The following is a 26,939-nucleotide window of genomic DNA, read 5'->3' as shown; positions in this document are numbered from 1 at the left end:
TTATGTGTAGAAGAGGGATTAGGATCTTCCCTGTTTATGGTGAAAATTTATTGCTAGTGATAATTCAAGGTGAGGGTTTAAATTTGGTCACTGGAAGGAAATTAAACCTGTTCAGTTTTGTTCAGTAAACACTATAGATTGGTGGGAATAATTTATCTTAATATACATGTAGTGTCTTTTCCTATGTTTCAGCTAAAGTTTTTGAAAAGTTCCATGAGGGTATTTTTGTACATTCATCACTATTTACAGGAATTTCTAAGGCCTTTACATTTTTATAAATTTTTTTAATTTTATAACAATCACTGGACAGCAAGAGGGGGACATACCCTGTTGCCTATTTTGACTTTATTTGCTATCTAGAGAAGACAGAGCATTGCCTTTTGGTAGCAAATGATTCTCCCAGTAGAAGTTTTGGAGTTGGTGGGTAATTTCAGGGTAAGAACAGAATGACCTGAAGCTTTATTCTTTCTAACAGGGGTTTTATACCTCCCTGTCATAATCAACCTTATAATTTTACCAATTTTGTTTTTAATATTAAGACTCAGTATAACCTTTAGTTCATTACTATGAACATCATTAGCAAGAAGGAAAAAATAAATCAGCTACAAGTCAAATGAAGAAAATAAGATGTTGATGTGTGGGAGTTTTCAAGTTGTTTTTTTTTCTTTTTTAAAATAGCAAGGGAAAAGCCACAAGCAAGAAACTACTGAAAAAAATTCTGCAACTCCTTTAAGAGGAGAAACAGCAGAGCAGTAAAAATTATGTAAATTTACAGCTTCTTTTTTTAGGAATTTTGCAGGAATACATTGTATATATTCTTGTCTTCCAGCAACTGTATGCAGCTCAGCTGGCAAGCATGCAAGTTTCTCCTGGAGCCAAAATGCCGTCTACTCCACAGCCACCAAATACGACAGGGGCACTCTCACCCACTGGGATTAAAAATGAGAAGAGAGGGACCAGCCCGGTAACTCAAGTTAAGGTATTTTCCATTAAAGAAAAAGTCTGTGTCTGAAAAGGGCAGTGCAATTAAATGATTTTTAAAATTGTTTCACAGTTGGAAGTTGAACCACATGAAGGTTCTTCAATATTTGAATAAAATGTTCAGTTTTAACACTGTCTTATCAGTATAGAGAAGGGAAGAGAAAACATTCACTTCTTGCTTCCAAAAATATCAGGCATCCCTCTTCTGCCACAGGCAGCAGAACAGATTCATCTGTAAAATGCAATATTTTCAAGATTTCAGTTTGTAATCTGGTAATGTGCATTAATGGCATCCATTTCATCAGTTGTTTCACACTGAACTTTTGAGTATCTTCAGATACTGTGCTACCTTATAATGCTAGAGCACGAGAAAGGCTGCATTTCTTCTAATTCTTTTGCAAATCTCTAGCTACACTTACTCTACAATTTGGAAAAAAAATCTCACAAAAAAATAAGATGTAATACAGGACTCGGGAAAATATTGTGTCACTGCCAGCTGATGTGACTTTTGATGATTTCACACAGCTAGCTGAGAATTGGGCTGCTCCTTGTTGGTTTTGTGCTGTTGGTGGATGCTTCTGCCTGCTTATTCTCACTTGCTTGGAACCAGGCAGCTACAACATGGCATTTCCCAGCAGCTTGAAATGAACATCGTGCACTCCTTGAAATCTGCAGCTCGTACCTTTGAGTGGAACTGGCTGACTTTTATTGCTGTGTTCTCCTGTGGTTATTCTGAATTTCATGGGACCAAAAATGCTGAGAAATAATTTACTTCAAACTATAAAACCCCACCATGTTTTACCAGTTTGAATGATAGCACTATAAATGCAGAACTATTGCAACAGATCTAAAGAAGACAAATAGTAGTGACTGTGGGGAGAGAAAATGTGGTTTTCTTGCCAGCTTCTAGCACCTTATAGGCATACAGTCCTTACCTTCAAATAAGATTTTACTCACTTGAGATAAGGGTTTCTTCTTTTAATTTTTTTCCATGGGATTAAAATATAATTTGATTTTTCATTATCAATCACTTTGGTAAAGTGTGGGTGAGTAGATATTTCTTCCTGGGCTGATAAATTTCCATGACACTTTTTCGCTAGGCTGAGAGTACTAATAAATAAAAACTCTTCCATTATGGGCAGATCTAACATTTATTTAGCAAAGCATTCACTTAACTGTAGATGTGCATTAGTCTAATATTTTACCTCTTGTCATCCAATGCCAGACCTGAGAGCAGTCAGTGAAATTTACCACATATGCAGAGTTTGTTATGGTCAATACAGAAGCCACCAAAAGCAAAGCCCAACTGTTTCAGCAAAGTTACATTAGTATACTGATACCTAACACCCCTGATTTATGGTATTGAGAGTATACTACTAACTACTTTAATGTGAAAAAGTAATCTCATAAGTGAGTGAGCCAAATGGATCTACACCAAACCAAACCTTTATTATATGAGCAAAATTTTCCCTGGTTAAATTCAAGCACACATCTCCTTAAACTAAGGCCAATACCATTCAATCTTTGTGGCCAGCTGAGTCCTATTACAGACCTGACCACATGCAAATTCTTGGGGGTTTCCCTACATAATTTAACTTGAATGGATTGAAACACATGTTAATTAAAGAAGAAACCTTTTTGTTCTTATTTTTATCAAGCACACTATTGCATTGTAAATATTAAAACTACAAGTGCTTCGTGTGGACAAATGGTAATGGCTAAAGAAGAAAATAATTATTAGTATAAAAGCATTTGCATATGCTGGTACCTATATCCTGTCTTTGTGAATTTTTACCTTTATAAGATATTACAGTTATGAGGTTAATGCATTCCTCTATATTTTCTGTTTTTAAACTGTTGTTTTTATATACTACATGCATTATTTATAGTACTAATAGAAACTTTTACAAGATTCAAATCTTTCAAAATGTAATGACAGTTGTTTTCTTTTTAAGTCAATGACCAGAATGTTTTCCAGTTTTTAGCTTGCCTTGTAGAAATAGGAATGCTGCCTATGAAGTACAAACAAACAGTTTCTGGTAGTGCTTAAAGTTTTTTTTTTTCATGTGATCATATCAGTAATAGGCAGAAAATTATTTAGAAAGTGAACATGGTAGCAGAGATTCGTATGTGTACATGCTCACAGTACTTAGCCTGGGAAACTTCATAGCCTTAAAGAAGCTTTGAACTCTCAGAGCAATGTGTTGAATCCACTTTGTACCTGTGCAAGGAAGTAACTTGCCTGTAAGCCTGGCCACAAAGCACAAGAAGGGACTGTACCCCTTCTACCTTTTTGTTTCCACTTTCACTTGAACTCTGTACAGATGTACACATTTGTGCACAGTGAAATTCAATGCAGAATAAGAATGTGATGCAGTTTCATGGAAACACTTTAAAAGTGCAGATATGATGGAATTATAAATGCCTGTTTGTTACACTTCTCTGTTTGGCACATTGTGTATGAAGAGATGTACTTTGCTAAACCACTGCTTGACAGTAAGGAGAATGGAAAACGTGAGATATTGTAGTGTATTATTGTATTCTGAAATACATTTTTTAAGCTTTGAAGTGATCAGTGCAGTGTTTTAAAATATGGAAAATATTCTCATATGCAGCATAATTCTGCTTTGGGCATATTTTAAGTGAGAGGTCTGTCTTACTGGGCTCTTCAATTACAGAAAGTCAGTGTTTCACAGTTTTCCAAATGCTTTGTCTTACTTAACATATTAAGCTAAAAGGAATAAGCACAAAGAAGAGGAATAAGATTACTTTGTAAATACCTATCCTGATCAAAGAAATTAATTGCTTGAATGAGTCTTCCTCCAAAAGTTGATACTTCTAAAATAGACTTCTGCCCCCCAAAAGATATGTCAGAGAGAATTTCTTCATAGTTGCAAGTGAAAAGTATCAAAAGATATAAAAGTGCTGATACTAGATTTACATATCATTCAATAATATTCCTTGTCTTTATGCAAGCAAACATGCAGATACACTAACATTTGAATACAGTAGAAATAATTACAGAATACAGAAATAATTAGAGAATTATAAAACAAGAAGCAGAACAGGACTTATGTGAAAAAGATTCTTGATATTACAAAAATCTGTTTTAAAAATGCATGATATATTTGCATATATATATTGTAAAATATATAAAATTAGTAGAAAATAAAAATATTTTTATATGCATATTGTATGCATTCATACTGTAGTAAGTCAAGGAATTTTAACTCAGCTATGTTCTTATCTTCTGTTACAGGGGAACAGAATACCTTCTTTTACTAAGCAAAACATGCACTCAAAATAAGATGCATGGAATGTATAAGTTAGCAGCAGCATTAAATGTGGGCCAAAGAACTGTCAGGGTTTCCAAATTATTCTTTCATAGAAGTACTTCTGATTTTTTAGTTTCTAATGCATTTAAAAGTAAGCTACATAACTTATTTTTATAGTGCCAGGAACTTTTCAACTAGAACCAATGCAAAAACTTTACTGAGCTGGTAGAATTTTAAAATAATTCTTAGTAAATGCCCTAGGTTAATTTAGATCTCTGAAAACACATTAGGAAATTAAGCTGTAATGTGAGCTAATTCAAATTTTAATTTGGCAAAAAGAATGATCCAGCCACATAGTTAATGTAAATAGAAGCATAACACGGAGAAATTAATGAGGTTTCCTTTAGTTGAATCTTAAAGGAAGGAGATAATTAGCTTCTTTTGTTATTATTGCTGGAGAACATGGTATTGTCTTCGAGGTGTAAAGTAACTGCTGCTTGCAAAATTATGTGTTCATTTGTCTTTTCCTAATAATTATTTACATTAAACTCTTGCAGGATGAAGCAGCCCAGCCACTGAATCTGTCAGCCCGACCCAAAACAGCTGAACCTGTGAAATCCCCAACATCTCCTACACAGAACCTCTTCCCTGCAAGTAAAAGCAGTCCAGTGACAGTGACAACCAAGAGTGGCATCCCCAGCCCGCTTGGTGGATCTCTGGGAAGAGGATCCTCTTTAGGTAAGAAATCTCTCCCGGCATAAGGAGAAAACTGGCAAGTTTCTACTTAAAGTCTCAGCTTGAGCACACTTCATGTTGAATTAAGTAGATATTTGAGCCTAGATTTCTGATATAAATGGTAAAACAAACTGCATGAAAGTTTGAATGAACTCTCAAGTGCCATGGTTTTACAAGAGTAACCAAAATGATGCAGCAGTGATGTACATCTAGAAAAATTATAGCAAATAAATATACAGTGTCAGAAATATGCATCTACAAATATATACATGTAAGTAAACAAAGATGCATGTGTAATATGTGTCAAAGAGGTTTGTATGAGTATCAGTCCTGAAGATATCAACTGGGTATTCATGCAAACTTTTGCATTTTGACCTCTGGATTAAAAAACAAAAAAACATCTTCTCATGCACATGGAGCCTGGCTACATACTAGATATATACACAATAATGGCTCATGTGATTAGTGTACTGATGTGCAACAGTGTAACATACCTTTTCAAGCACTTTGTTGCACCACAGTCACAGAACATTCAGTATCGTAATAGTTTACAGAAAACCAGAAGCCAGGAAAGAAGGTAACTCCATATTTGGTTTTCAGCTATTTAGCCCAAATATACCACTAGTTTTACCCAGAAGACCTAAAATAGGTTGAGTTCTCTGCATTCTGGGTGTTAAGTTCAGCTTACCAAGACCATATGGCTTGTTTGTTTGTTTGTTTGTTTTAACAAAGAGAAAAGCTTTAGTCCAGCCAGTTGAGTTTATTATTGGCTCATTTTATTTTTTTAAGGGTTTATTATTTATTAGCTATTTCATATGATTGCAAATATGGGATTTTTGACCTCTGGTCAAGATTCTTTAACTAAGAAATAAAGAAATGAAAAAAAATGGATCTGAAAGCTTTGTTTGAAGACTACCTTAACAAGTCAAGAAACAGAATGAAGATCTGCAAAATGTAGATGATCAGACTTAAAGTTCAAATAGTAAATTTTAACAGTGATGAAAAAGTACAGAGTACTTATTCACAATCTGTAGCTCAAGTGTACTTGTAAAATATATAGAAACACTTGTGAATAATGAACAGATATGTTAAATACATAGGTTAAATACATAAAAAATTATGATTTGTTCCATTCTCAAAACACTTGGGAGGGAACATCATGATCCCTGAAAGGTACTTTCTGCAACTATCTAGATATTCTACCCATCAATTTATTTCTTTCTATCACTGCATAAACATTAAAAAGTAGCTATCAGTTTGAAGTCATAGATCATTCCAGAAAACTGTCCAGAGAAGATACACCTAAGGTGTGAATGTTTTTCACACAAAGTCATAAAAACTTTTCCCATCAATCCTTAAGTATGAAGGAAGCAAGGGAAATGTCAAAAATCAGCAGGCAATGTAGGAGCTTTTGCTCCATTTTATGATAAATTTAGAAGACTTTCAATCTAAGTTTTAGTAATGCAAATACTGAATAAGGTCATAACATTGAAAATTTTACCCTGTAAGAACAATGACTGTTGTCTAATAGGTTACTTTTATTTTGTAGAGGGGTGCTTCATTCAGACAGGAAACATCTCAGTTCTCTTAATCTTCACCCTTTTTATGGGACAGAATTTAGGGTGATTTGAGGTTTAATTTACTATATTTATTTTACTCAGCTGACTTTTGGTTTTGTTTGGGGTTTGTTTTTTTTTGTTGTTGTTAGTTTTTGTTTTTTTTTCAATAGTGGATTTTTAGTAAGTATACAAGTTAGTAAATTCTGAGTTTTCAAAAAAGACCTTTGCTTCTCATTTCCTACCTAGAATGTATGCACACAAATCTATCCATGAGTGGTATAGAGGATACTCCCATGCAGGAACAGGTAGATGAAGTTAGAGCTTCATCACAGCAACACAACCAAATAATTGCTGTCTTTTGGTGTCAAACCAGAAACTGCATCTGGAGTACACATCTTGCATCTCTACCGTGCATTTTAAAATGTGACAGGAATGTTTAATGTGACTCTGATGCATGTTTAAAAAGTTCTCTTTCTGTCCTGAGTGATAGAAAGAAAGCCATTTTTTCTCTACTGATTTAGGGCTTTATACTCATGTCAAGGGAATAACAAGCTCTGTCCCCCAAAAGTACCTGTGGATGTTCTTTCTGAACTCAAAATCTAAATGTGTGAATTGATGGTTCTCCCAATGAAGAAATTCTAAAAATTGACAGAGAACTTCATGGCCAAGTAAACAAGATTTCTTTCTTGTTCTTCATTAATTTTATTAATTATAATTAATACTTGAAAGACTTCCCACTTACGCATATATTTAACTTTGCACGTTGCATCCATGAGTATGCTCAGATATCTCCATATTAGGCAGTGCCAGGAATGGGTGGTTGTATTTGTAACAGCAAAAGTCCACAGGCTTATCAATTAATTCTACAGATTAATTCAGCCTTCAGACAGACAATTGCCACTCTTCTTGCTTTGCAGATGTTACCTGGGTGCAGCTGTAACAGTTGAGAGCTGAGTGCTTACCTAGAATTCTCATTTGGATAATCACCTAAATAAAGTGTGTTCTTTGTTTTTAGATATCCTTTCCAGTCTTAATTCACCTGCCCTATTTGGGGACCAGGACACAGTAATGAAAGCCATTCAGGAGGCTCGAAAAATGAGAGAGCAGATCCAAAGGGAGCAGCAGCAGCAGCAGCAGCCGCATGGTGTTGATGGAAAATTGCCCTCCATGAATAACATGGGTGTAAACAACTGCAGGAATGAAAAGGTAATGTGTCCCATTGCCACACAGTCTGTCATGTGTTCTTTTTCATGCAAAATCTTTTTATTTTTATATAAAATTTATTTTTAGAGCTTTTATCCATGCCTGATTTTATGTAAGATACATCTTGACACTTCACAGTGCTGTGCTACAAACTTCTATACATTTATATGACAGCATTCCAAAAGAGTCCTGTGCATTAAGCTGTAAGCACGCTTATAAAAATGTGGAAAATTAAGTGGTTTGAGGTATCATTGTTAGTGGTCACTAGATCTTTGCCTTTTTGGCATATTTATCAATCCAACCACTCTCAAAAGAACAATACCAATTCCAATACCATGTTTATGTCTTATATTTGATATACCAAGTTTCTATTTCATCTATCACCTTTTAAAGTGGAGTCAGTAAATCAGCAAATAATCAAATTTTTTTATGCTGTTTAATAGCAATATAGATTGATGAACAGCTTCCAGATTAAGGTGATACATCAGCCAGTCAAAGGAAAAAAAAATTACTTGCAAGTATAGCAGAGTCAATTGGAACTCTTTAACAAATATAAACAACATCATTCTCAAATGCCATCTTGCGTGGAGAGACTTTTCATGGTAGCACTTGCAGCTTTTAAAATTTAGGAATAAAACACCAGCAGCAAAATCTGTTGTTAATCTCTCAGTGCCTTTATATAATCCTTCTGGGTTTATTTATTGTAGCATGTACAATGTAGTGAACCATTAAGGCAGGAAAAAGGTGTCATATGTACTCTGGTTTTACTTTTGGTATGCTAGTCTGTTATCCTTGCTCTGTAGTTGCAAGAAAAGGCAGGATTTACAGAAGAATGGGATATAAATCAGTCATTTTAAATTATGATATTTCGCCACTCTCTATCCTAAAGAAAACAGAAGAATTAAATAAGTCATGAATACTAAAGGAATGTATTTTTTTTTAGCAAGTATCAAAGAAAATAAAACCAGAAGCATAATTTCCCCAGACAGAATTCTAGAATACTCTTCTTTCCCCATTTATTCTCTACCTTTCAATTTTAACATTATGATATATTTCTTTTACTCTAAAAATGATGGGCAGGATGATCAAAATATGGAGGGGGGGAGGTAGGGACAGAATGGGGAATGATAGATCACTTCAATTAAAAAAACACAATTTTGAAATAATTGCATGCCAAGAAGATTGTGTATAGTTTCTGTCATAATCCCAGAGGAGCTTTGATAACATAGTTGCAATTTTGGATTGGTTTCTTTTGAAGAATCAGGACCCTATGTTTTCAGGGCCAAATTTTCAGAAATTGGCTTCAGGTAATTAGACTCATATAAATGAGTAGCTAGAATCCGGCACCAGAAAAAGATGACAAATTAATTGCCTGCAGCTGGTTTAAAAAAGCTATTGGGTTCTGGTCAGTTATTGGTCTTCAAGTTCAGATAGATGGTAATAGTTTGTTGTGCAAATGATTGCGCTCACAAAATTATATACATAGCTTCAAAGCCTGGGCTCAGGCCTTTACGAAAATGTTTCATTTAAATCTCAGAGAGCTTTGTATTTGGTTAGAGACACAGACTTGAAAATTGCCTCTGTTCATATTCTGCTTTAAAAAAAAAACTCCTACAAAGCTTTAAAAGTGCTCACAGAGATTCACTCATCAGAAAAACCAAAATGAAACCATGCAGCACTGACACAGTCCTACTTTTCCCTTTGCTGAAGCATTAAGGTTAGGCTATGCTTTTGAGATGATTCTATAGACATCTCTGATTATGGAGTTATTGCAATTTGTGTACTGTTGTGGGTTACAGGAGGGGAGGTAGGCATCACATAGCTGCTCCAGTGGGATGGGGAAGAGAATCAGAATGGTAAAAGTGAGAAAATTCGAGTTGAGGCATTTTAGTAAGTAAAGCAAAAACTGTTCATGCAAGAAAAGCACAATAAGGAAACATTCACTGAATCCCATTGACAGGCAGATGTTTAGCCATTTCCAGGAAAGCAGGGCTGCAGCACATTTAACAGTTACTTGGGAAGACAAATGCCAAAACTCCACTTTTCCTGTTCCTCCCTCTTCCCCCAGCTCTTTGTGCTGAACCCAGTGTCATGAGGTGTGGAATAACTATTTGGTCAGTTAGGGTTGTCTGGCCTGGCTGTTCTCCCTTCCAGCAGATTGTGCACCCCCAGCCTGCTCACTGGCAGGCTGATGTATGAAACAGAAAAGGCCTGGATGCTGTAGAAGCAATGTTCAGCAATAGGTAAACCACCTCTGTGTTATCAGCACTGTTTTAGTCACAAATCCAAAACTCAGCATCATGTGAACTAAAATTAACTCTGTCTGAGCCAAAACCTACAATTCAGTGCACAAGAATCAAGAAGTCATTACAGCAGAGCTGATTTTTTTTTTTTTTCTACTCCACCTGAAGCAGATCTCGTATAGTCTGACTGAGGAAAGTAACTGTGTTACTGTTTTCACAGAATAAACAGAAACACTGGGAAAGAGATGAGAATTATTAAAATCCAGGAAATAAGCCACAGAGGTCTTTCCATGTGATAGCAATAGTAAAGTTATATAAAAATTGTCTTTGTTTAGAGGGTGGGGCTTTTTTCCAGTCCAGATGTGTTTACTTTCAGCAAAAACAAGAGCACTTAAACAAAATTTGCATTTCTAGGACTACTTGTATTTACTTTTAATATTTCAAACCAGTGTGATTGCCTAGAAGATTTGCTCTGACTTAAGGCTTTAAATTAACCTGAAAATTCTATATCATTTATAAGATAACTGATACTATTTTTAAGAGGCCCAGATCATCTTTTTATGCATAAAGCATGAAAACACTGACAAAATGTCTTCAGAAAATCTTTGTAGAAAATACATAGACAGGTGTATTATTTTCATTGGAGATAAATATATGAAGTCAAGACAAAATATATACCAGATTAATAATCCCAACAGATCTGCTAGAGTCAAGGATATACCCCCACCTCCCCATCTACTTATCCATGAAGCATATTCATTGACATTTGAGAGGAAGCAGAATTTAATATAACATGTTTATGTTTATATTCCATTCCCACTCTTTTGTAGATTTTCAGGCAACTGTGTGTTTGCAGCAGGAAACAGAATAGGACCCCAAAATAAATTACATGAGTCATTGTTTACTTCTTGGGAATCATGGTACTTTAGCACCTCTTATAATGAGCTTTTTATTCCTTTCTTATTTCTAAATCAAAGTTTTACAAGTTGAATCCACATCATCCTAATAGAGACCACAGTTTGGATGCAATATGTTTATATTCTTCAAAATGTGTATCAAGACCCTTGGAGATGTTACAGTCGATTGATCAAATCCATATTTAGCCACTTGGATTTGACTTGATATGCCATAATGACTTCTTTGGAGGTGTTATGGTCTGCTGTGTTTAGGGACTGTTAAATATGTGGATTATTGACACAACAGAGTGTAACAACTCCTCAGGAGTTGTTCCGCTTCATCATTTGTATGAAGCTACTGCACATGCGTACAAACTTTGCCTAATAAAAACACTTCAGAAAGTCTTTGTAGGAAGAGTTGCTAGTTATGCATAATCACTTTTTGACTGCTTAGAGCTCTGCAATGATTCCATAATTGCACTGCTTTTTTTCTGAATGTAAGACATACTGGATTATGTTCACAGCAGTTTTTTTACCAGCTTTTTTCTCCCCATATGGTCAGTACCATAGACAGAACAAGTGCAGAACCTAGAATCACACTGAGATTCTGCAAGTGCAGGGTATTTCTCATGCAGTCACCAAGAGAATCACTTTGTTATTAGCATCCTTGTTATTAGTAACTTTTCAACTCAGTTTAAAAAAAAAAGCAGCACATAGTTAAGAAAGTATTTTTCCAGTGCATCCTTCATTCAGTTATCTTTTCTCTATGAAAATAGTCATGACCACCCTTAAATTCCCTGAGGAACATGAAAAAATTGGTCATAAGGGTCTTGTGAACTTTTTGAAATCTTTATAAGAGGGTTGGATTTGCAGGCACTGATCTATTCTCATTTGCTTTTGTCTTTTAAGAAAAATGTTTTATATTTTATTTTTTTGCTTTAGTTTCTCATAGAAGGATATTTGTAACTAGTATATAACGGGTCAATGCTTGTGTTTTAGTTTGCTGGGAGACATAGCAGAAACTGGAAGCATTTTCAATTAGACTCTTATTTCTGTTGGTTAAATCTTAGTTCTCCTTATAATTAAAGAACAAATCCCTCATAATTACTCCAGAAAAACTAATAGAAATACCAACAGCAAATTACTAGTTTTGCAAAGTTAATATTTTTATTATGGCATTGCCTCAACAGACATTATACCAAGCTTTGTTATACCTGCAGCCTAAGGATGTCCCACCTAATATAGCTTACACTTAGGTATAATTTACTCTGAGTTCAAATATATATATTTAGTTCCTATAATAGAAAATCTGGAACTGTGTAGATAGAAAAAAAAAAGAGACTGATTTACTTAAGGAACTGTTGGTGTGGTCTCACTTTCTTGCAAGAATATAGGCAATTTATTCAACTCAGTGGGAGTGTATTCCATCTGTCTAATGAAGAATCAGATTTCCACGAAGAGACACTGCAAGTGGGAAACTGTTTTTCCTGAATATATCATTCTGCTCAGTCAAACCTTTTCTTGGGGGATTTTTGAGATGTAGAGGACATGTTGTGTAGACACAACTTCTTAACAGTTCCGTCGTTTTATAACAGGTAAATGACTTGTCTGGGTTAAATACCTCAGAATAGGGAAAATTTTTAAATAAAAATCCCATCAGTCCTCATAATTCCTGCAAAACAAATGTCCATTATAAGCTTCGGTGAATTCGGGCAATTTAGTTATCTGTTTCTAAATATATATTTGTAAGCAATGATTTCTTTTATTTTGGCTGATCAAAATTAACTTTCTAAAGCCATATTTGGGCACCAGTAATTTATTAAAAAACAACAACTACAACAAAACCAACAAAAAACAAAGAAAAAAACTGCAATAATTTTACAATTTCATTTTTATGCTTAGGGCTTATCCTAGCTAAATGACAGATGTTCCTTCATTTAATATCAACTTTAATATTTTATCAATAATTGTGAAAGAAAAATAGTGACTCGAGTAAAAATTTTCTAAGGAAGATGCAGAAGATGCAATGCAGGAGCTTAAGGCCCTAGCTCTGAGAGCTAAGGCAGAGAAGCAGACTTGTTACTGTATATAAAGTGACAGTCTATTTCCAGTGAAATTCAGCAGTATTGTATCATTCTCCACCACTTTTTACAATAATTTGGGCAATTCAGAATTTCAGCTGGTGTAATACTGCCCCCTTTTATTAGAACTGGAAAATATTCTGGAGTTCAAACTTTTAGTTTTGAAGCTGAAGAAATATGTTTTATTTATGCTGTTGCTTTCAACAAATGGCAGTACATGAAATCAATATAAATTTATACCCATGAATGGGGGGAAAAAAATAATCATTCCAAGACACACTTTTGCAGAGTTTATTGTATGCATTATGACAGAACTTCCTAGGCAGCATATCACTCCAGGGAATTCCCTGCTATTATTTCAAGAAGTCAAAGGTGTTGGTGGCTTTTGCTTTTATATTAATTTCATTGTCATATCTACTTGCACTGGTTTTATAAATTAGTGTATTTATAGGATGATAGTAGGGCACGGTGAGAGCTGACTTTTTCTTTCTTTCTTTCTGTGTGTTATGAGGACTGGTCAGGAATTAGATGCATCTTTGAATAGCTGAATGATTTTAATATCTGACATCAAGAAGTGTTGCAGTGAATTTATCTTTACAATTAGAACTTTAAAATGTTATTTGAAATTAAATTAAAAGCAGAGCATCTTATAAAAAAAAAGAAATTAATCCCTTGGTCTCCAAATGTATCTTTTAAAGAGAAATGTTTCCATTATAAGCAAACAAGGAAAAAAAGTACTCTGACTTTTGAAATAATCCTGAGGTCTGTACTATATCCCTACCTTTTCTAACTATCACAGGAAATAAAATCAGGCTTAGAAAGTGTACCCATACTTAAGGAAATATTTTATCTGATCTCTGTGCATTTAGTGAGGAACATGATGGAATTTGTAACTGCACATGCAACGGGGTCAAATAGAGTTGTAACAGTGGTGGAACTCAGGCTATAAGAGTTATGGGAAGAAAATGCCATTCTAACATTAACCTCAGAAGAAGACCATAGCTCCATTATCAAGACCAGGGTTATAACAGGAACCAGGTGCAGACAGTGGGTATGACATCTTGTTCCTCAGAGTTCCTCAGACTCAAGAGATGGAACTATTAAAGCTGCTCATGAAATGTTAACTTTTTGTCTTCATATAACATATGATTGAGACTTTAATTGATCACATGCTACTACTCAAATTCTATTAACACCTAGATAGTCATACTTATTCCTGCCAACATACCTACTTTTTTTTTCGATATCCTTTATGTGCTATATGCAGAACGACATACAAATAATGTATTTGAAATTTGCACATTAAAAATACACATCCACTGAAACTTTGGAACTGACAGTGAAAAGAAAAAAAGAAACAGTGCAAAATCTGGCATATGTAGGTCATCTAAATTTACAGATAAGTTAGCTTTGGTGCTAGCTTATTATGAATCCAGTTTTGCACTTACAGAAGAATTTGCTGTGCTGACCTTTGTTTTTAAGCATTTTGCTCAATTGCATTACTTTCCCAAAGTATAAATCATGGAAACTTTATGGAACCATAAATTAAAAAAAAAAAAAAAGTTTGACCATTCCAATAATGATGTATTTATGTAAGAAATGAAAATAAAATGCACTTAAGTGTAAAGAACCAATACAAAACATTATTATATGAATAGCTATATACACATATACACACACACAGAGTATAGTAATGAAAATTCCCAAATTAAGTTGAAGTTTTTCATGGTTCTGATTCTGTCACAGAAACACTTGGCAATAAAATATTTTTTAAGGAAAGAAACTAGCTAATTGTTGCTTTTGCATTTGAATATTGGCTCCTAGAGTTTTTGTCACTATGTATGCTTAGTAGTATGCTTGTATGGGCACTAAAACCAACTTTTTTTATTATTATTTCTTGAAAGGGTTCTCTATCTGCAGGGTTTAGACTTCATTAATGATGATGACAATGATTTATAATAATAAAAAGGCATTTTGGCCCCTTTCTTTTATTGCAGTACCAGCTCAGTAAAAAATTCCAAGTACACTGTTTTTTCATTTGCATGGAGTATTTTCTTGAAAAGCATAAAAGCTTTGCCCTATTTTGGTGTTCTCCCTTAAATCTTGGAGCAACACAAAATCCCAAAGGAACAGAATTAGAGTAAAATGGGTCCCCAGGGTGGATGCTGAAAAATTTTCAGAAACCAACAAGGATAATATTTCCCAAAGGATGATGTTCTGCCATAAAGGATAGTGTCTTTGTGCTGAGTGTAACAGCATAATAATTGTATCTTCTTATGTACATTTCCCAAACTACTCAGGAGACTTTGCAGATATATACCAAGTTTTTCTTGTGCTTCTCCATGCAGCAGTAAAGATGTGTTGAAAATTATTGTTTGAACATAAATTTGCTAGGACAGGAATATATTCAATTTAAGTTGTGGGTTGGAATGGCAGCTGCTCAATCCTATCATATAACTTCTTCAATTGTCCCGAGAACTACAGAATACATTTGCATACTATTTCACACTTAGATACAAGCAGACTTCCACAAAAGTTACTGCTGTTTCTTCCAAGCTCTGTGTAGTCCTCTAAGTAAATTCACAACACCAAATGCATTGCCAATATAACTCTCAACTGCGGTAGATTAAGTAGAACAAGAATAAATCTGGATTACTTTTTCTGATATTTCCTTTCTTTGACTCCTGTTTCTCAAGCATCATTAGGCTGCATCAATAGGATAAATTGCAATACAGTCTCTGTTGTTGAAGGGTATTTATTTAGCTGCCTGTTTGTGGGATTATATGCTGCTTTGTACTGTCTTGACTGTTTTGCTTCAAACAAAAGAAAAAGTATGCTAGCAGGTAAAATTGACTTCTTTTGTCTCATGAAAAGACTTGAGAAGTAATGCAAAATGTTATTTGCAAATGTTTGTTTGAAATATGATTAATGTGGTAAGACCATGCTTAGTCCTCCCTTTTATTTCTTTTCACAAGTAGACATGCAAACAGATTTTTATTTCTATGGGTGTATTTGCGTATGAACCTGGACATTTGTGCACAGTTAAGCTTTTGCTGTTTATGCCCAAATTGCTCCCCCCCGTTCATAAAAAATGGAGGCTTTGATGCAGCACCCACCATGTTGACCAAATGAGGAAGGCAGTATCAGGGAGCTCTTCCAAACACTGATACAGTGTCAGGGCTAATTATAGATCTTTACAGCAACTCTGTGAACTTTGCAGCAATTTAATCTAGGAGTCCTGCAGGCCTTGCTGCACTATGCCTTGCCACTGCCATCTTTGTCCTACCAATAGCATGTTAGTAGGCATCACAAATCAGGTTTTTTGTGATGTTGAAGCTAATGGGAGCAGGAGTTAACAGATGAAAGTGAAAGCTTTTCACTACCTGGAAGGCTGAGAACATTCACTGTAGCCTTTTCCAGGTAATTTAAGGCAATGTTGCAATACTGCAATGCAGACACTGAAAACAATGTGATTTGTCTGTGGTGACCAACTACAGCATAAATCACAAGCAGCAAACTGTTGAGCATTTATGTGAATAGTTCATGCATAACTCAAAAGTTAGATTGTTAGAACACTGACATGTTACTCGTCCACGTATCAAAATTGCTGATCCTCCAGGGGTAGTTGGAAAACATAAGAAAGGCTGTGTTTGCTGCACACAGCTTGTCCATCTGTAGTCACATAATACTGGCTCCATAAACAGGTCTATCTCAATTGAAAATGTGTAACAGGGTAATAAATGATATTCAACAAGAGATTACAAGTACTAAAATTGTGCTCGGGTCATAGTAATCTGTTATAACTCTACTTAAAACCTAAAGTATGCCTGACCCACAAGCTGAAATTGCCCAGTTTACATCCTAAAAATCTACAGACAACATTCATTTCCCTGTATTTCACTTTTATGCCTCTGGCTGCTAACATGTTGCGAATGCTTCTATAAGTAAGGCTGCAAAAACATATCAAATATCTGTTCTCTTCTACTTGCTGGCATTCATTAACTGAGGGAGAACACTGAGACAAGGTTTTGGAAAGATCTCTTCACCTTCATCCCTTCCAAAGCAATTTATTAAACAGCCAGTAAGAGTAGACACCTGTGATTTTATGTCAGGCCCATGCTGATCAGTGTCTGGGTGCATGCTTTCACTGTTATCTTGCCAAAGGCTTCTTGACATAGCAAGCAGTGGATGCATTCTTATCTCACTGCCATTTTCTTTCCTTCCTTGAGTTCAATTGCTAGGTGATAATTTCATTATATGGTTCCTATTTAGATGAACTTTAGACATACGTACAGATTCTTGCTCAGTGCATCCTTTGGAAGATGTGCATTAGAACTGTACCCAAAAAGAGTTACTATAGATCACATACTGTAAACCCTGGTCTGTCAAGGGTTCAGCAGATTTCCAAAACAATCAGTTGCCAGCTCCTTAGCTGTTCCTTGCCTGGTGCCATTCAAGGTATTTGAATTCTTATGAATAAGATCAGGCAGTGTGGCTGCACTCTTTCTCCCAAGGGATCTCCCTAAGGGATCTCCTTTATCAGGTGATCACTTTCACAACCTTTGCAAAACCCCTGTGTTTTCTTCAGACACACTACAGATCGCACTACATCATGACAAATGTTTCATTAATGGAGTGTAGACCAACTTTTTGTTTCCTTTCAGAAAGATCCCCAAACTTACAAATGGAAAAAAAGATATTTTCCTGCAAAGTTTTCTTCCAACTCTCTTTCAACCAAGGCTTATTTTTTCTCTTTCTTTGCAAGGAGGGGGCTACTTCAATATTCAGAGTCATGTACACTGACACTATATGGACCAGAACACCTATCAGTCTTCTCCACTAAACAGCATGCTATGCTATGTAGAACTTCCATTTCACTCAGTGCAAAAAGCCAAACACAATTTATCATTCATTGTATCTTCACTGTCATGTACAACTCTCTTCTAAAAGAGACAAAATATGTCTGTGATATATGTCTTATATTTCTTTGAAAAGAAAAAGTCCCCCTCCCCCTTTATTAAATTGGAACATTTCACTGAGTTTTCATCATGACCCTGTCAATAGCTGAATAAGATTTAAAGGGTTTTGGGCTGTTTGTGATAGGAAGCAGGAGGCTGGAGGGTGAGGGATGGGAAAAAGCTGCACTGCTGCCTACAGTGTCTGTGAAACTGAATTTTGAATGTGATGCAGAGTAGGAAATCAGAGTAAGGAAGAACACAGAACACAGAAAATGAAGATCCTATAGTTTGAAAGGTGGATATACAACCAGATAGCTCCAAAGCATATAGCCCTTTCCATCCTTTTGGCATCATCCCTTTCTGTTCTCCTAATAGATAATAATTTGAAATCCCTCTTATATCTCTATTTCTAAATCCTAAGAAGCAGCAAACCTGAGCTTTGCTGTTTGCATTCTTCTGATATCAAAGACTCCTGTCCCACTGGGATCCTTAGCCATAGGAGAGGTTTGAGGGGAATGGAAGAGATGTTTTTCCTCCTTAGCCACTTCACCAGATTGGAGGGTGGAGAGGGGAAAGAGATCAAACAGTCGATTTTAATGTTCAAAATTAAATCTGAGATGTGGCTGATGCCTGAGCCTGAGATACTGCTGCTTATCACTGCTTCTCTTAGATGATGTGGCAGCGTGCTTTGAGCTGCATGGAGGTTGGTACCTGATGATGGAGAGTACCCATCCTCTCCAGGGACCTTCTGCCTTGAAGAAGTCCATGCCCTAGAGATACTGTGAGCCATATAACAAGCAATAGCTGGAGTTTTTTGGTGTGTTTTTGAGAGTTTTTTTGGTTTTTTTTTTTTTTGTTTTTGTTTTTCGGTTTTTTTGTTAATGCTTAAAATCTGTGAATATATTTGCAGGAAGTATTTATTCTTCAAATTAGCTGAGCAGGAGAATTAGCTAAACAGAGATATATTCTGAGAACAGCACAATGAAGCAGATTAAAAAACCTTTCCTTCTGAATTAATGAATTTAAGACTGCTTTTCATAAAGTAGGTTTTCAGAAGTCATCTGTGAAGCCTTGTATAAAGAATTTTAAAGGTAGCTTAACAGGATGGAGAAAAGGTTTAAAATTATCTTCTGGAGCTGTTGCAGGAGATACTAAATATTGGTTTATCTTGGAGTAAGAATCATACTGAAGAGTGAGGCTTGTAATCAGATCAATTTATCTGGAATACAAACTGTATGTCCATATTTAGTACAATGTCAACATGAATCTTGAGCAAGTAGATGTGAAAGTCTGAGTGTTTAATATAAATCAGTTGGCTCTCCAAATCTTCAATTAAAAAAAAAAAAAATCTTAAGACTTCAACCTGAAATGTTCCTAAATTTTTCTGGTGGCTTATGTTAAAAAATGTTTCATTTAGTCAGTTATAATATATCATAACCCTCTCCTGTGCATCTTGCTGCTTAAGGAACAAGAATGCAGAGTCCAAAGCTTTTCCAAAACTTAACATTTTATTACTTGAAACTCTCTTGAAAACCGATGTAAATCATTCAAGTAATCTGGCAAATAACTCTGTAAGCAATTTTCTGCTATTTGCCACTGCTACTGTGCTGCCAAGCTTTTGGTCATAATATAAAAACTGGCTCAGATTGTACTTAACCAACTAAAACTGATTATGTTCCCTTTACAGGCATAAATAGATACCAGCATGCCAGCTAGTGGTACTGGCTACAACATTTTTCAGTATGTATAGGTGTACATATGTCTCCAGCAGGAAATCCTTTATCCAAATGTGACACCGAAGCAGTATGTCTCAGATAATTTAAGTGTTAAATTTGCTTTTGTTTGTACTGTTTTCTTTAAACATATTCATTAGACAAGAGCAGGGCCTTTAATGTTCCATGACTGAAAAATCCATCAAACAGATTTACGGCAGAGGCAGTGTGGCATAGCAGCCAGTGGACTTGTCTAATGTTCAGAAGTCTTGGGTTCAGTTCTCAGCTTAATCATTGACTTTCTGGGTAACTAGAAGGTAACAGTTTCCCCTCTCTGTGCCTGAGGATACTTCCACCAACCTCCTTTTAAAAAGTGTTTGGGTACTACTAGGAGACAGTGGCAGACATTATAATTGTGTACATATAGAAAAGTGAAAAGCTCCAAAATTCTTATTGCTTCCTCAGGACATTATTCTCTTTACTGTAAGGCAGAACTAGAAAATATGACCACAGTCATATACAAGTACACAAAGGAGTAAGGAAGGTATGAGACAGGAAATTCCCTCTTACTCAGAGATTTTATTTGTCCACAGAGCAGCAAAAATCTTCCACCGGAATGAAGTACTGGAATGTTCCTTAAGTCGATTGCATGAACTTTTCCATATAAGTCAACTTGAGCAGATGAAAGGGGACAGGGTAAAAGAGGGAAAAAGTTTATTCTAAACGCAGAGAGTTGTAGTAGGAAAGAGTCTGTTATACTAAAAACAAGGTAAAAAATAGGTCTTAGCTGGGACATAAATGACTAATATGCTCTGTGGGTGAAACCACTGCTTTTGAAACTCCCATTCAAGACTGGTTGTTAAGGTATAAAAGCGGTTTTGAAACTGTCATTGTTGCATTGAGCAGGAGGCTAATGGGTATCTTGTATTGGAAATTTGAAACAAGTTTTTCATGGCAAAAACAAAAGAAGGCTTGCAAAATCATTCTACTTTAAATGAAAAATTCGAGAATGAATTTTTGCCAGAAGCATTAGCAGTTTTGTTTTTGTATATTGCAGCAGTAAAATGACAATTTTTTCAGCCTGTAGGTACTCACTTTGCATTTAAGATGGTTTCAGATGTAAGGGTTTCTAGATTCTGCATGAAAAAATTGCATAGCCTTCGGTTACTTTTTTAAAATACTGTCTGTATTGCATTATTTTGATTCATATTTCCTGCATGGAAGAGTTACTACTTCTGAGAGGTGTAAGTCTCTCCCAGTTTCCAGGAAGTACATATTTGCCTGCATTTGCATGTTGAATGTAGGACATGGAACCTTTATCCTACTTTATTAGTCTCATGCTTATGTTTGTTTTGATGAGTTTATGGTGGTCGTATATCCAGTTTGGGCTGCTTCTTGAGTACAAATTTTAAGAACATGAATTAGGAGCATCTTAGTTCTGATTGTATTGGAAAGATAAGTCACTAAGTACAGCAGTTTCACCACTAGGGAGTTGCTCATTTGCCTTTTGCTAGGACGTGGTTAATGCAAGATCCTGTCCATTTGCATAAATCCTTACAGGACTGTGTTCATGGCTTTCTATTGTTTTATTCCTCAACCAGAATAATTCTTCTTCGTACTAGGCAGCCTTCAACATTCTAACTACATTATCAAAGGGGAAAAAAGAGTAATCAATAAGAAGGGTAAAGCATCTTTTTCAGCCTGGAGAGAATTTGTTTTATTTATATTCCAATATTCAGTGTAAACATACAAGAATTACACACTTTGACACTGAATCATTGAACTGTATTAGTCCATTCTTAATTCAATGACATAAGTATTCCCCTGGAATTAAGTAGTGTGACTATCCATGTCCTTGAGGATTCTGTTGGACTGCAGTAAGATCCTCAGCTCCTTACTTTCTGTTTTTATTTTTGTTTTGTTGTTTGTTTACTTGTTGGGTCTTTTGTTCAGTTGGTTGGTTGGTTGGGGTTTTTTGTTTGGTTTGGTGTTTTTTTTTTTATTTGTTGCTTGTGTTTTTTCCCTCCCCTCTTGAATGAAGATTAAAGACAGGAGCCAGTTGAGGGGTACATCTATATTATCACAGGCATTATGTACATCATAGTCTGCATTGTAATCATGCAAACAGTTAACTTCCCTTTTTGACATGAACAGTAAGCAGCACATTTTCTGGAGGCTGAAGTAATCAGAGAAAAACATGGCAGTGATGGGGGTACAAGAGGCAAAACACTGCATAATGATGTTATTATCATTGCTCCATTGTCAGCCATCCCTATTCTTTAGTGATATGTTTGTTTTCTCTCTGAACATAACAAAAAAGAAGTGAATATAAACAGTGTAATATATAAGCAGCAATGATAAAATGCAACCTTGAAAAAATACACTGAAAATGTACACATAAAAAACCCACAAAAAATCAACTTGATAAATACAGTAAAAGCTTACTTAATAAATATATGCATGGTGTGCCATAATATACATCCAACACAAGGCAAGGCATGTGCTTGCAAACAATAGCATTTAGTGGGCTTTTGTTATCTGCCTTGGTTGCATTTCTGATTTTAAATATGAATATGAGCATTTAAGCCCAAGTGTCTTCTGCATCACCAAGGTAAACTACTTCAGGTGTCTTCCTGGAAATGGAAGGGAGCAGCCATGTCTAGTGGTCTGCATTGCTTCTAGAGATAAATAGCAGGGGTAGGGAGCCGCAGCAACTCATTCAGTGTATCTGGGTTAGATATCCGTATTTCAAAGTCCTGGAGGACTACCCTAAAGTAGCTTCTGGAGTCTGTACTTACAATACCCAATATTATTTATGTTCAAAGATTTCTGTAATAAATGCACAAAATTAAGATCTTCCATGAAGTTTAGCTCTTTAATTTTAAAAATACTTGCAAATAGAGTATTTGAAATATTTGTTTTTAATTTTTTATAATTGCTACCCACACGCTGAGTAAAAATAGTGTATTTATTGCTATTTGATAATTGATTATTGCATAATGGAATCAATATTTATAACAGCTTTTCCAGAACAGTTTAATCACACTGCAAAATCTGATATGTGTCTATCATAACGCACAGTTGAAATGATGGAATGAAAGCACCTATGAGAGCATCATCTGTCTTTATCTTGGTTTTTATAGGTTTTAAATTGAACATATATCTGTGTGTCTTTGCATGCACTTTTGTATTTCCACATCCTTCATAAAAAACCATCACATTAATTCTCAAGGTCTTTGACCAGTAGCATGTGTCTATATCTCTGTTTGTGTGCTCTGGAGTTGTCTTTTTTTATTTAAGACCTTTCCTTTCCCAATTTGGTGTGGAGGGCAGCTGAATTTGCTTTGTGCTGTTGAGGTTTGCAGAACACCACAATGAATTTAAAATTGGTGACTTCTTTTCTGCTTCTTTTTTTTTTTTTTCCATCCCCCCAAAAATTTTGTGCTGAACCTAGAATAGTTTTGCTGGTTGCTATACTGTTGTGGCTTCTTGCTAAAGCTGTGTTTTTAGCCTGGAATATATTACTAGATGATTAAGAGAAAAGGAAATTCACAGTTTTCAGGCCAGTAACCAGATCTCTGATCTTCTAAATTCTGTTCTGATTCTAGTGCATTACAATACTTTTAATGAAATTTAATCACAAACAGAAAAATTTGGGAGAGCATGGAGACATACATGCAGAATTATGATATTGTCTAAATTTGGTGAAAGTACACTTTTATGGCATTTGAATGTCTCAATTTTTAAATACCTGTTGAAAGTGAACTCATAACTGACAAGGTCCAGCCAGCTGCTAAATTAAACTGAAATATAGCAAAATATATATTATAATTGTAATATTCCATAGTATTATTTAGTCTACTAAGGGGAAAAAAAACCTTAGTTTTGCCATATCCTTATGCATTTATTCTTGTAACTCAAACATTAAAAATTTGAATGACCATTCTGTACTGCTTCTCTTAGTCACTGCACAACAGAAAAAAAAAAAATCTCCAGTCCTGCTGTTTCCTAGTAGAAGTGAATGTAAATGGTAATTTGTGTTTATTTTTGTCTGTCTCTCAAAAATGCACATATGTTTGTTTAATTAAAAGAAAATGTGGGGGGTTTAAGTGGTTGCATTCAGATTCTTCCTAATTATAAGGTAAATAGATTTGGTCTCTAGTATTTACCAGTTCTCCCTTAAATCTAGTGAGCACTACCTGGTGTTATGAAAGAAAATGAACTTTTTTCCCTAGAAGGCTCCCATTTAATCATCTGTGGATGTTGGTCAGGAGTCAAGGGAGCAGCAGACAGAACAAGGTTGACCCCCGCAGTTGAACAGCTTACACTCTGGAACATGAGATTTGATTATCTTAGCATGTGTTACTACAAATGTTATTAACAGTCATAAAATTATCCAGTGCTTTTAAAAACAAGTGGCAGCTCAAGCTTTGGACTCTTTCTGACCTCTAGTGAATTGTACAGCCCTATTATGCAGAGTGTAAAGTAGCAACTCCTTTTGTTTGCTTTTCATTTACCAGCTGTGAATTTAATTGATTGTCCCTTTATTTTTCAAGGACTAATAACTTCTCATCTGTCTGAGGTGGAACTCTACAGTGCATGTCACTATTTTATTTTATTTTTTAAAAAAATATTTAGCCCTTATTTAATGTGTAACTTTACTGTGGCTGCTGCATGAATTTGCTGCTGAAACAAAGAGTTAATCAGCAAGTTCTCATGTACTGCCATGCATCATGCCTTTGTGCAAGAATAAAAAGTTGGAAACCGCATGAAAGCAGCAGTTGGGTTACCGCACAACTGGATATGCTTAAGTCTGAACGCTTCATAATTCTAACTACTGGGGAGTTGCAAACTTATAAATAACCTTGCAATTGGTTAAAACCATATTAAAACCATATGAACAAAGACATAAAGCATTTGGTTATGGGGACTCAGTAAGTGCAGTAATCCTGTTCAGAGTAATCTAACCAGGGCAGATCCATGGCTTAGCAGTGCCTGCAAGTGTGGCAATAGTTATGGGTATGTCAGTATTTCATGTGTAGGAGTGCATAAGACACTACTTCAGTGGATACATTTCCTATCTGGCTTTTTTTTTTTTTCTTTTTTTCCTTTAAAAAATATTTTTAAGTTCATACACATTTTAAAAAGCAACTTCCAGTTTACTGAAGTCTATTAACTTATTAGGACGTGCTGAATGCTCCCAATAATCAGGGAATTTATCTAAATCCATTTTATTTGTGCCAGAGACCAAGATGGCTACTGCTCACATTAACCAGAGATTCTAGAAATTCTGATCCTTGAAATCAGGCTTCCAAAATAATTAACTAAAGTGAGTGTTTACAAGCAGGTCATTTGGGTTTGCATTTATTTATCTGACAAACTTTTTGCCTTTAGCACTCCAAACTACTTTTTAGGCACTTTAAATATTGATGAAACTACAATTTTCAGTTTTGACTCCAGGACCTGGATCTTAAAAGAAGAAAGCCCCACAATCACTGTGAATTGTTACTGAAAAACTTTGGTGTATTTTCTGCTTGTGATGGTCTTGCATATGTCTCATAATTATGTGGAAGCCAACTGTGGCTTGCCAGTCAGGCAAAGAAATTTAGTCTAAATTCCCTGTTACCACCTTGTAGTCTCTTCAGTTGTGCTTTAGGATTGAAAAATTGATTTAAAAGGGACCTACTGTCTTCTCTGTCCCCACATCTTTTCAAGTAAGCTTTCTGTTTTGAGGTGCTGTAACGTGACACAAATCCATAGCCTGTGGCAGGGATGTTGGTCCATGCTGTTTACTTGGTATACAAAGATAGTACTGGAACAGTTTTTGAACTAAAAGCAGCAGAATATCAGGGTGAAAATTCGCTTCCTGGTTCCTGAGATCATTGAATTAACTTAGATAAAAATTAAAGTAAGTTCAGGTTGTAGCAACATCATGGAAACTCAGCATATTCTTTATCTGTGCAGCCTGTAAATCGGTGGCTAAAAAAGATACACTTTATGTCTTGTAATACCTTAAAATAATAACATTCCTGCAACAAGTTTGCCTACTTTACTAATTTAATTCCTCCAGTTTCTTGGAGCAACTCCCACTGCTGTGATGTTAAAAGCAAGATATTCACCAAAGTCCTGCAAAACCAAAGGCCTTTCTTTTACCTGTAACAATAATGCCACTATTGCATCTATCTCCTTTGCCATCCAAAGAATTCCAGAAGCTGCATGCCTGCACACCAGTAGGATGACTGACATAGTTGTAATAAGATTAATGTTTAAACTTCCCACCCGTAATAACTAAAATATCCAGAGATAAGGCTGAAAGTCAATTTGTAATTATCCCTGCTGTGGCAAGATGTTGCAACAGATTCTAAGTGGAGGGTAATTTAACTTCTCAGTCCTAGCCATTAAAAAGTAGTAAGAAGAAGGTGAAGAAACTGGGATGTTTGATTTTCCAGGGGGGAGAAAAGATTTTGTGATTCCTCCTTATTGAAACTGGAGATAATTTTCTCTGTGTTGTACTTAAAATGTTGGGTTTATGTTTTGAGTGTAGTAAGTTGTTTTTCTGTTGTTTACTGTCCTTGGTACATGAAAGGAATGGATCATAGCAAATAACCTACTAGAACATTTAGTATGGAATAATTCAATTGAACTCCATTTCATACATAAAGACAACATTGATAATTATTTCAAGTCATTCTAAATAAAGTACTGTCCTTGGAAGTAATATTATCCCTTCAGTCATATACTCTGTGGCTTTTGTGAATGACCCATATTAATTCAGTTTCTAGAAACTGGCTCTTTTGAATTAATGTTGGTAACTGCTTTCATGATATACTATTGAAATAAAGGGTATTACATCATTGTCCAAACCCATCCACTTAAGTAAAAAGTATTTGTTTGCAAAAAATACATATATTCTAAATCTTTTACACAACACTCAGCATGCATGCCATTTTCCATTTCAAACTAAGCATACATTTCAGATGTGGAAAAAGCAAGCATGTTGAAATAATTTGAGGTATGGGTATAGTCAGATCAGTCCTGGTAATCCAGAAAGGAGGGGTGCCCAGTGTATTATTACATTTCATATATTATTTTTCAAGAGATGGATGCAATCAGTCATCTTCTTGCATATGGTTTGAAAAAAAAATTGTCTTGCTGGCAAGTAAACTGTTATTTAAGTACACAATCCACAGTAGTACAGAAACAGTTTTGCCAAACTTGTCCAAGGATTCTCACATCCTTAAAGATGGTATAAATATCATTTATAGCAAGTCGTTTACTTCAGACTATATGGAATGC

General features: G+C 35.2%; 1 protein-coding gene across 15 annotated transcripts in view; it reads left to right on the top strand.

The window, feature by feature from the left end:
• SOX6 (SRY-box transcription factor 6) overlaps positions 1-26,939 on the top strand; it is a 329,755-nt gene that overhangs the window by 266,729 nt on the left and 36,087 nt on the right. For all 15 annotated transcript variants that reach the window (XM_071762378.1, XM_071762369.1, XM_071762370.1 and 12 more), the window contains 3 exons: positions 830-979; positions 4,814-4,994; positions 7,566-7,756. In XM_071762378.1, coding sequence (XP_071618479.1) covers positions 830-979; positions 4,814-4,994; positions 7,566-7,756 — 522 coding nt within the window. The remainder of the gene's footprint in view (positions 1-829; positions 980-4,813; positions 4,995-7,565; positions 7,757-26,939) is intronic.

This window comes from Heliangelus exortis, chromosome 18 (assembly GCF_036169615.1).
Source record: "Heliangelus exortis chromosome 18, bHelExo1.hap1, whole genome shotgun sequence".
NCBI classification, from domain to species: Eukaryota; Metazoa; Chordata; class Aves; order Apodiformes; family Trochilidae; genus Heliangelus; species Heliangelus exortis.
This window is presented reverse-complemented; position numbering and strand designations above follow the sequence as displayed.